The sequence below is a fragment of the Myotis lucifugus genome, unplaced genomic scaffold, assembly GCF_000147115.1.
Source record: "Myotis lucifugus unplaced genomic scaffold, Myoluc2.0 scaffold_81, whole genome shotgun sequence".
In the NCBI taxonomy this organism is placed as follows: domain Eukaryota; kingdom Metazoa; phylum Chordata; class Mammalia; order Chiroptera; family Vespertilionidae; genus Myotis; species Myotis lucifugus.
The window spans coordinates 773,320-784,924 of NW_005871129.1; the positions used below are offsets into that span (position 1 = coordinate 773,320).

The window sequence follows — 11,605 nt, forward strand, 5'->3', positions numbered from 1 at the left end:
ATTCTGGTTTTATTTCAACCAACCACTAATGCCTGTGAAGAAGGAAAAAACACAAAATAGGGATGTTACTCAACTAAAATTGCAGTGTATATGTTAGCTGCTCTCTAGATTTCTTGGACCTATGAGCATTTTTTTTATAGTCATGCTAGTCCTTTTTCTGTGTATATATATGTGTTATTTTTTAATACTACTAAATATTTTAATCCCTTATTCTTGGGTCATCATTAAAAGGGAAGAAAATAGCCCATATACCCACCCCTTTCTAGCTGAAATCCTTTAATTCTATTTTTAAGTTCAGAAAAATCTCAGAGATCATCCAGACACCAAACACTTTGGAAGAAAATTTTCACCAGAAGTTAGGTGATAATCCCAGACACTTATCTACTAGCTAGTTGCCAAAGCCAAAACCCAAGTCTCCAGGCTTCCCACTAACACCTTGTCTCCTCTTTACATTACAATGAAGCGCCACTCATAAGAGATAAGACCAAAAGTAATCACTCAAGCAAAACTGAATGCAAGCCACCTAGAAAACATGCTTCCTTTTTAATCTGAAGGATATCATTTGCCTTTAATTCCATTAAACCAGAAATAAAGACTGCCAAATAAATATTAAAATGAGTCTTGCCATGCTGTGTTCATTAGAAATAAGAATTTTCCAATTTTAACTTATAGTATAGTTTTGAAATGTGGATCCCAGTTAACAGTCTGGATGTATAAAACTCAAAAAATTCAGAAATAATTATGGTTAACACTCCGGTGTGGGGTGAATTTCCCGCCAAAATATAAGATGGCTCTGTCTTTTGGTTTTGTTCCATCCACCAAAAGGGTGGATTACAAACAAATATTTGGTAATACGCAGTTACAATCGGCCCGAGTTTACACGTTTCCCGCACTCCACCGCAAATCTATATGAACCGAGTTAAAGACGGCTCCCGCGGAGTACGCGCAATTCACGCGAGCCGACTTAACTCGTTTCCCGCACTCCAAGTGTATGTGTGTGAACAGTGGAGAATAAGCACTTAAAAGAACGTTATAGCCCTGACCGGTTTGGCTCAGTGGATAGAGCGTTGGCCTGTGGACTGAGGAGTTCCAGGTTCGATTCCGGTCAAGGGCATGTACCTTGGTTGCGGGCACATCCCCAGTAGGGAGTGTGCAGGAGGCAGCTGATCAATGTTTCTCTCTCATCGATGTTTCTAACTCTCTATCCCTCTCCCTTCCTCTCTGTAAAAAATCAATAAAATATATTTTAAAAAAAGAACGTTATAAAAATATCTCCAAGTCTCTTGAAATTAGCCAGTTTTACATTAGATACCACATTGGGATGATGTGTTTACAAGAAATTTGATGGAGCACAGTATTGAAGGATAACATGTTACTAAATGATATGCCTACTCTATTCTAGTTGAAATATGAATTGGTTTAAAATAATTCCACTAAAATGGCAAAACGGTATCCCTGGACCACCTTCTTTTTCATCCTTGTAGCCCCAAACACTGAGCACAGCTCTTGCTGTAGATGTACCAATTATTTACTGATGTCAAGATGCTTGTTCAGGAGCATGGAGAGGGAAGTTGGAGAATCATCCTACTCCCCTCCAAGTGAAAATCTACAATCTTCCTAAAGAACCCAGAAACAATATTTCTAAATGCTAGCTTAGAAGTGCATAAGAAAATTGTAGAGAAACCAGATAGAGACTGCTGCTTCTATCTGATAGGGGGCGATGCCGCGGGCATAACCAACTGGACAGTCGTTCAACAATTCAAGACGTAGGAATGGTCTTAATTTCTGAAGGAAAAAAGTCTGAAGAAATTACTTGTGACCAGACATGGTTAAGATGGAGACTAAGCTGAAAAAACGCAGGGCGTACCCTGTAAAGAATGAGAAAATAGACTTCTTAGCTTGTTTATAACAACGGGAGGCCGCTGTACATGAATTGCACATATAAGTCCACAGTGTAAAGATGAAAAGGTCATGTAAACAGTTCGTGTTTTTAAAAGTTAAAAGCGAAAGCTATGAATTTTTTTTAAAAAAATCACATGCATTAGTGTTCAGTATTAGGAACTGATGAGAAAAGCAAGTCGCACACATGGTTCCCACCGAAATCCCGTCCGTCCAGGTCCCTAACGGCCCGCACCCCGCTAGCGGTCTCGCCCACGCCCCGCCCCTGCCCGCGCGGCGCCCACGTCCCCGGGTTCCCTCGTGCACGGCCTCCGCCCTCATGCCAGGGTCCCAGAGAGGTTCTAATAACGCGCCTGCTCCCAGCGGGCCCCCAGCGGCAAAGCGGCTCCGCCCGCAAGCGGGCCCGCGAGGGGCGGGAGGGACGCCGGCGCGCGAGGCCTCTCGGGCCTGCCAGGCCAGCGGCCGCGGGACGAGGGCGGGGATCGGAAGGATACGGAACCCACGGGCATCTCCGGGGGGGTGAGGCGTCCCTCGGCCGCCCAGCCCGGCCGCCCCGCCGCCTCTGGTACCGAATCTGAACCGTGGTCCTGTAGAAACTTGATAATGTCCTTCTTGGGCAGCTGCTCGCTGCGCAGCTGCTCCACGGTCCAGGCCCGCTGTGGGACAGCCGCCGCCATCTTCCCCCGCTGCCGCGGCTTTACTGAGCCGGCCCGCGGCGCTGCGTCGCCCCGCCCCCAGGGGCGTGGCCCCGGCTCGGCGCTGAGGGGGCGGGGCCACTGCGCCACCCCGCGAGACTGGGCGGCCCTTGAGTGACGTCTAGGCGGCGCTTTGAGGGCTTCTTTTTTGAGTCAGGGTAAAACCCAGCTGATGTGACCCTTGCAGATGATGGCACGCTGTCATCTATTATTAGTTGGAACCCCTGTGAGGAGACCTGATATTTACCCACAATTGTTTTTAACGTCGGGCTACTATGCCTTTTTAATATATATGTTTATTTAAAGGAAGTGCCCTTTTTTATACTTTATTGATTTTAGAGAGAGGAAGGGAGAGGGAGAGATAGGAACATCAATGATGAGAGAATCATTGATTGGCTGCCTCCTGCACGCCCCGAAACGGGGCATGTGCACCTGGGACCCTGCAGTTCGTAGGCTGATGCTCTATGCACTGAGCCAACGGGCAAGGGCTACTATGCCTTTAAGTCTATAACCTGCTAAAGAAAATAATAGAGACTTCAGGCATCTAATCTCATTTTATCTAGTTCTAGCCCAAATATTTACACCTAAATTGACTCATTTCTTGTCCATCAAAACAACCCTTATCTGACCATCTCCTTTTTGAGACTCACACAAGAGAAACAGTTTGCCTAAAAGCAAATTCAGAACTTGACCAAATAAAGCGTTAATATTAATATTCAAAATACCTCATAATGTGTGTATACTTTCCCTCACTATACAAGGAAACAGATTTGTAGAGGTTAAAGTCGCCAGGTTTAGAGTAGGTGGAGAAGTCTGAGAAAGTTATTGTTAAAGTAGACATACCACACCAACCATATTTATAAAGATGTAAAGGAGTACCAGACGCCTTTTTTCTTTCGGATTTTCCAACAATATCAGCACCAAACCATTTAATTCCTCTTAGCAATAAAAACAGTAAGATAATGGGTTGTCACGCCTAATACTGCAAAAAAGAGACCTGACATTTTGTTTTCTCAGCCTGGACAGATAAATAAATAGGACATTTAATTCAATTGAAACAATTTCGCTTTTCACCTTATCTTCTGATTTAAAAACACAACAAGGAATAAGAACATTATAGATGATCGATAACGTTAAGTTCACAAAAAATATGAGTATCCATTGTCCTGGGGATCTCCAGCTTATTTATTTTTATTATTTTAAGCGATACCACTTTAGCAATGACGCCCTAACACAGTGGTTCTCAACCTTGGCTGCACATTAGAATCACCTGGGACTATTTTTTTTTTTTTTTTTTTTTGGTGCCCTTGACCGGAATCGAACCTGGGGACCTTCAGTCCGCAGGCCGATGCTCTATCCACTGAGCCAAACCAGTTAGGGCTGGGAATCTTTTTAATATCCTGATTTCTGGGCCTCATCCTCCAGAAATTCTGTTTCTTTGTTATGGGGTGAGGCCACAACATTAGTAACAAAGAAACAGAATTTCCGGAGGATGAGGCCCAGAAATCAGGATTTTAAAAAGATTCCCAGGCGATTCTAATGTGCAGCCAAGGTTGAGAACCACTGCCCTAAGACCTAGTCATTGGAGAAGGAACTGAAATTCAGAGTCTATAGGAAAACTGAACATGGGACCAAATTTAGAGTAACTCCAAAACAATGCTCACGCCTCCCGGCTTGGCTGCCGGGTTTCCGGGAAGCCAGCCAATCATCTCCCCAACGCGCTCTCAGTGGCGGCATTTTCAACTGGGTAAGCTGTCCTCGGCCCCGCCCCGTGTCCCACTGTTCGGTGCGGAAGTAACAGATGGAGATCGGCCCGTAGCGGTTCGGCTGGAGCCCGGGAGAAGCCTTTGGGGGCCGGAGGCCTAATGAGCGGCCGGCAGAGAACGCTTTTTCAGACGTGGGGCCCTAGCCTCTCCCGATCCGCCGGGGCTCCGAGCTGCAGCTCCGGAACCGAGCGGCCTCAGAGCCCCGGCACCTCCCGGGCGCGTTCTCCTGCCCCCGCGGAGGCTGCCGACGAACAGCCGGAGTCAGACGATGATGTGTTGCTGGTCGCGGTGTACGAGGCAGAGCGGCAGCTGAATCTGGAGAATGGCGGGTTCTGCGCCTCAGCGGGCGCGCTGTGGGTTTACCCTACTAATTGCCCCGTGCGCGACTACCAGCTGCACATCGCCCGGGCCGCCCTGTTCTGCAACACGCTGGTGTGTCTGCCCACGGGGTTGGGCAAGACCTTTATTGCCGCCGTGGTCATGTACAATTTCTACCGCTGGTTCCCATCAGGCAAGGTGGTCTTCATGGCCCCCACGAAACCTTTGGTGACACAGCAGATCGAGGCTTGCTACCGCGTGATGGGTATCCCGCAGTCCCACATGGCCGAAATGACAGGTATTTCAGAAAGAACGGGCTAATTTGAAATTGAGCTTGGTAGGGCAAAGTACCTGTTCCGGTGGCAATGGAGCTAAAGAAGTTCCTGACCCATGTGGAATGGTCCCCAGATCATATGTTTATCTTGCATCCTCTCCCTTAAAACCTCATCTACGGGCATACGTCGTTTTAATTGCGCTTAGCTTTGGGCTTCACAGATGTTGCAGTTTTTACAAATTGAAGGCAAGAGCCTCCACCAGCTGAAAGATTAACAGTTGCTTTCTTGTGGCTGCCTAGAAGTGAACCCGCAATGTCTCTGAAGTATGCCGATACTTGTAGCAGGTCCAGCGATAATGAATAGAATTGCTTTATTCAGTCTTCAGAACCCCCCCCCTCCCCCGCCGCTAGCTTGTCAGAGTATTTTGAAGCTAATAACTGTGTATATGTACCTCATCGGTTACCCAGTTTCACTTTTATTTACAGGATCTACTCAAGCTTTCACCAGGAAGGAAATATGGCACAATAGGAGAGTCATTTTTCTCACACCTCAAGTCATGGTAAATGATCTTTCTAGAGGAGCTTGTCCTGCTGCTGAAATAAAGTGTCTAGTTATTGATGAAGCTCATAAAGCTCTTGGAAACTATGCTTATTGCCAGGTAATATTTTGTTTAAAAGTTTGGGGTTTTTTTTTGCAAATGCATTTTATTTATTTACTTTTCAGTAAGCTTAAATCCTTGGGGGGGACAGCATTACATGGATTCTGTGTCCAGTTATATTCTGTGCCCCATTATAGCCTTAGCAGGAATGTGGCTTTGCAATTAAGGACAAACCGTGCCACAGTTTCCATGAGCACGAGTTACCTTTCCGCAGATTACTCTGGTTTTGTTCGGTTTGCTACCAGCAGTCACTGTGTTGTTCTTTGCTTTGCACACATAAGCACATCTCCTGCTTAGATAGAATTCAGTTTCATCTCAAGCATAAACACCTTCAATTTTAAGAAGAGTTGTGTGCCCCCTCTTGTTCCTGAGACCTCCCCCCATTATAGCCTGCAAAAATGGCCTTTCCTTGCATACATTTTGTCATTTAATCCTTCAAAACAATATTCCTTCAAAGACCACAGCCTTCCAGACATATTTGTCTTTTAGAAGTCCTGTTCCCAGCAGGCCTTCACAGGGTCCAAGATGGTGGAAAAAGCTAAAAGTATTTTTTAGTGTAAACATTGTTAAAGAGCATTTTGGGGAATAACTGTTAATGATGGAAGTTATTGATTGTGACATTATTATGAAAAGCCTTATCTATTATCTCAGGACAGTGATAGAAAATACTATTCTCTAGCCATTCAAATCAGTATCTCTGCCGTAGTTTTTTTTTTTTTTTTTAATGCTTAACAAGGTTATTAGTGTCTGATGCAGATGACAAGAGCCTAGTCATCATTGAGGCAGTGATTCATCGTAGGGTCTCGCTGAGGTTTTGTAACTAAGATAATCCAGAAATTGGTAGTGGGTATGCAGTGTCATTCCTTGGCAGGTAGGTAAAATAATACTTAAACATTAAGGTTGTTTTGAAGGATTAAATGACAAAATGTATGCAACATACTTATGGTGCCTTCCAGTTAAGTATTATCTATATACTAGAGTCCCAGTGCACGAAATTCGTGCACGGGGATGGGGGGTGGGGAGTCCCCTCAGCCCAGTTGCACCCTCTCCAATCTGGGACCCCTCGGGGGACATCCCTCTCGCAATCCAGGACTACTGGCTCCTAATCGCTCACCTGCCTGCCTGCCTGGCCGCCCCCAACTGCACCCCTCCGCCGGCCTGGTCGCCCCTAACTGCCTCCCTGCCAGCCTGATTGCCTCTTACTGCCCCTCCCCCCCCAGGCCTGGTCACCCCCAACTGCCCCTCTTGCCAGCCTAGTCGCCCCACGCAGCCTGCTTGTTCAGTCGTTTGGTTGTCCCTCACTAACCCCCCTGCCAGCCTGGTCGCCCCATGCAGCCTGCTGTTCAGTCGTTTGGTCGTCCCTCACTAACCTCCCTGCCGGCCTGGTTGCCCTCAACTGTCCCCCCTGCTGGCCTGGTTGTAGGCAGCCATATTGTGAGGGTGTTATGGTCAATTTGCATATTACCTCTTTATCATATAGGATATAAAAGGCTAAGCAACCAACCATCCATCCGTCTGACTGATCAGCCAGTACATATGATGCACACTGGCAATCCTATATAATAAAAGGGTAAATGCAAATTGATCAAACAGCAGAATGACTGGTCACTATGGCACGCACTGACCACCAGGGGGCAGACGCTCAATGCAGGAGCTGCCTCCTGGTGGTCAGTGCGCTCTGTGGGAGCACTGCTCACTCACAAGCCAGGCTGACAGCTGGTGAGTACAGCAGCCTGTCTCTGCAGCAGTGCTAAGGATGTCTTACTGGGGGTTAGGCCCGCTCTCTTTGGGGAGCGGGCCTAAGCTGTCAGACATCCCCCGAGGGCTCCTGGACTGTGAAAGGGCACAGGCCAGGCTGAGGGACTCTCCCCCCCCCCCCAAGTGCACAAATGCATGCACTGGAACTCTAGTCTGTATATATAAAAGGCTAAGTGACCGACTGTACGTCTGTCTGACCAACCGACCGACTGGCCAGTACATATGACGTGCACTGGCAATTTAAAATTAAACGTTGACTCACGCATGCACAATACATACAAAGCTCTCACTGGCACCAGTCACTGGCGCCAATTGCACATGTGTGTTTCAATCTGTAATTGTCAATCGTGAATTTGGTTGACACTTCTATTACAGTGAAAGGGCGAATAGCGATGTTAAAATATTTCTTCTAATTAATTTCCTCTCAATGTGCATGAATCTGTGTACCCAGCCACTAGTAAGAATATAAAGTACAAAGGTGAAGAGGTGGGCTATAGCTGATGAGGTACTTAAGGGCCAGGTCATGAAGGCATTTGTATTTTATGCTTAGCCATTTGAATCTTTTTTGTAGGCCACAGGAGATGTAGGAGGTTGACACTCATTGAAAAATGTTTAGCTGGAAGATACTTAAGATTTAAAAAAGATTAGGTGAGAGAAGGCTAAAGGTAGGGTGTGAAATGAGGGGTATGAGGAATTTAGGATGACTTCCAGGTATCTGACTTAGAAGACTGGGAGGATATTGGTGTTACCAGTCAAGATGAGGAGTTCTGGAAGCAGAGAAGATTTGGGGTATTATGGAAAAACAGGAAAGATAGTACAGTTTTAGATTGTTGAGTTTAAGATGTCTATGAGTAATCTAGCTGTAGATATGCAGTAGGTGATAGAAGTGTTCTCACTGGAGAGTTCTGAGCTGGAGGTAACAGATTTGGAAATCAGCATATATGTGGTAGGTAGTTAAATATATAATAGCTGGTGATAGTAGGGAGACAGTATGACGTAAGGATAGAAGGGAATGTTGATTGCATTTAGTGCAAAGAGATACATTTCATTGTCAGTGAATTTGCTTTTTGTGTGTGTGTTTTTTTAAATATATTTTTATTGATTTCAGAGAGGAAGGGAGAGGGAGAAAGAGAGACAGAGAAACATCAATGATGAGAGAGAACCATTTATCAGCTGCCCCCTGCATGCCTTTTACTGGGGATCAAGCCAGCAACCTGGGCATGTGCCCTGTCCAGGAATCCAATCGTGACCTCCCGGTTCATAGATGAATGCTCAACCACTGGGCTATGCCCAGGCAGTTTGTGAATTTGTAAAGTAGTTTCTTTGTTGTTAATCCTCTCTCGAGGATATTTTTTCCATTAATTTTAGAGCAAGTGGAAGAGAGGTGTGTGTGTGGGGGGGGGGGGGGGCGTGGGGAGCGGGGAGGGAGAAAGAGAGAAACATTGATGTGAAAGAGACACATAGATTGGTTGCCTCCCACACACACCTGGCCTGGCTGGGGATCAATCATTGAACCTGCAACTCAGGTACATACCTTGACTAGGAATTGAATCAATCAGCCATCCTTCAGTCTGCTGGCTGACACTAACCACTCGCTCATTGGGGACTTTTTAAGTGTTATTGTATTCTATATCTGTATTAACTTTTGGAGAATTGTCATCTTTTTAAAAAATTATTTTTATTGATCAGAGAAGAAGGGAGAGAGAAGGAGAAACATCAATAATGAGAATCATTAATCGGCTGCCTCCTGCATGCCCCCCACTGGGGACCGACCCTGCAACCCCGGCATGTGCCCTGACCAGGAATTGAACTGGGATATCCTGGTTCATAGGTTGATGCTCAACCACTGAGCCACACCAGCTGGGCTCATCTTTCTTATAGTTGATCTTAGCCAGGAAATGGGTATATTTTTTATTTATTTGTATTTTTCCACGTTAAATTAATACCCAAATATGTTAAGGTTTCTGCTCAAAAGGGGCATGTACAAAATTTTATTCTAACTATGAAATTGATTTTGTAGACTTAGCTTATATTTAGCACCTCTAATTCATTTATTTAAAAACAATTTCTAGGCATTAGGTGATTTCTTTTTTAAACTACAAGGTGTATGCTTTTATTGAGTTCAATGAGACATTGCATGTACTTCATTAATACCCAACAGCCTTGAGAGTTTATGCTATGTTGAATATTTCAGATATAGGTTCTAACAGGCACATCAGCTCAATGAAGAATGTAGCTCCTAGAAAGTCCAGGGTTACAAACATAATACCATTTCCTCTTCGGCAAATGCTTGAGAATTCCTCCTGGAATAAAGTCATGTATTAAATCAGTTTTGTCTTAAATCAGTTTTTATTTATTTTTATTTTATTTCTTTTTCTTCTCTTTCTTCCTTACATCAGGTTTTAATTAGAACAATTCTATTTAAGTTTTCATTAAGTATTACTCTGTATCTTTATATGCATTCTGTATCATTAAAAAAAAAATCCTCCAGCCCTAACCAGTTTGGCTCAGTGGATAGAGCGTCAGCCTGCGGACTGAAGGGTCCCAGGTTCCATTCCAGTCAAGGGCATGTACTTTGGTTGCGGGCACATCCCCAGTAGGGAGTGTGCAGGAGGCAGCTGATCGATGTTTCTCTCTCATCGATGTTTCTAACTCTCTATCCCTCTCCCTTCCTCTCTGTAAAAAAATCAATAAAATATATTTAAAAATATTAAAAAACTCTCCAGAAGTAATGTTTTTTGAGTATTAATCAAGATTCAGTGTAAGTCTTATTGAATTAATCCTTGATATAGGTTGAAATAGAGTATTTTTTAGATAATCTAATTTTACTGTTTCCAGAGCTATTGTGGGACTCTTACAGCTATTTCTGCAACTGAGTATAGGGGTCCTTCCTCCTGGTATTGAGGACTAGTGTGAAGGGGAATATGGGATTCTGACAAATTATCTGACAAATTATAAAAGTCTAATTGACGGTTTGACCGGTAGCTATGATGCACACTGACCACCAGGGGGCAGACGCTCAATGCACAGGCATGGAAACATGGAACAGACTGATGAATGTCAGAGGGAGGGGAAGGAGAGCAGTAAGAGATTAACCAAAGATCTTATATACATACATAGAGGCCCATGCACGGATTTGTGCACCGGTGGGGTTTTTTTAGATAATCTAATTTTACTGTTTCCAGAGCTATTGTGGGACTCTTAGAGCTATTTCTGCAACTGAGTATAGGGATCCTTCCTCCTGGTATTGAGGACTAGTGTGAAGGGGAATATGGGATTCTGACAAATTATCTAGTGATAATCATACCAGAAGTGGTATTGAATTTAAACTGCAGAGTTTAGAATGATGCTTTGATTCCACTGAGAAAATGTTTTAGGATTTAAAAGGAAAGTTTGATTTTTAAAATTACCCCAAATTAGCCTTATTATTATTTTAATTATTCCTCACCCAAAGATTTTTAGAGAGAGGGAGAAAGAGCAAAACATTGATGCAAGAGAGAACCATCAACCAGCTGCCTCCTGTATGAGCCCCAACTGGGAATTGAACCTGCAACATTTTGGTGTACCGAACAACACTCTAACCATTGAGCCAAACCAGCTAGGGCACTTTATTCTTTTATAAATAAATTTAATTGAAAAATTGTGAGCCTTCCATATACAGTCTAACTTCTTTAAAATCCTAGAACAATTTTTTTTCATTTTACGTTATGATTTACATTAATCTGGTAAGTGTGCATATGGATATAGCTGCAAGGCTAGACTGTGGCCCAAGCAATGGGCAATGGACTCTTTTTTCTTCCATTTGCTAGTGTATTAGGCCTTGATGTGATAGCTTTATATATAGAAGAAACTCTAAAGTTTTGATTGGTGTGGAGTATAAACCTAAGTTGGTTCTCTGGATAAAATGACTAACGATAGTCCCATCCACTAGACCCGTGGTCTGCAAAACTGCTGCTCGCGAGCCACATGCGGCTCTCTGGCCCCTTGAGTGTGGCTCCTCCTAAGCCCTTAGAGTACCCTAATTAAGTTAATAACCATGTACCTACCCATATAGTTTAAGTTTAAAAAATTTGGCTCTCAAAAGAAATTTCAATCATTGTACTGTTGATATTTGGCTCTGTTGACTTATGAGTTTGCTGACCACTGCACTAGACCGTCAGTACTCTGAATAAAGAAATAATGGTAATGTAATATATAATGGTTTATTTAACAGAATCATTATTATTTTTGTACTGG

The 11,605-nt window shown here is 44.0% G+C and overlaps 2 protein-coding genes across 2 annotated transcripts in view; one reads left to right on the plus strand and one right to left on the minus strand.

The window, feature by feature from the left end:
• The window catches only part of FKBP3 (FK506 binding protein 3), a 20,735-nt gene extending 18,122 nt beyond the window's left edge, over window positions 1-2,613 (minus strand). Inside the window, exon 1 of the mRNA XM_023755592.1 lies at window positions 2,394-2,613. Coding sequence (XP_023611360.1) covers window positions 2,394-2,576 — 183 coding nt within the window. The 5' untranslated portion in view covers window positions 2,577-2,613. The remainder of the gene's footprint in view (window positions 1-2,393) is intronic.
• Window positions 2,614-4,391: 1,778 nt separating this feature from the next.
• The window catches only part of FANCM (Fanconi anemia complementation group M), a 75,127-nt gene continuing 67,913 nt past the window's right edge, over window positions 4,392-11,605 (plus strand). The window contains 2 exon segments of the mRNA XM_014457602.2: window positions 4,392-4,976; window positions 5,439-5,611. Of these exon segments, the coding sequence (XP_014313088.1) occupies window positions 4,460-4,976; window positions 5,439-5,611 (690 nt within the window). The 5' untranslated portion in view covers window positions 4,392-4,459.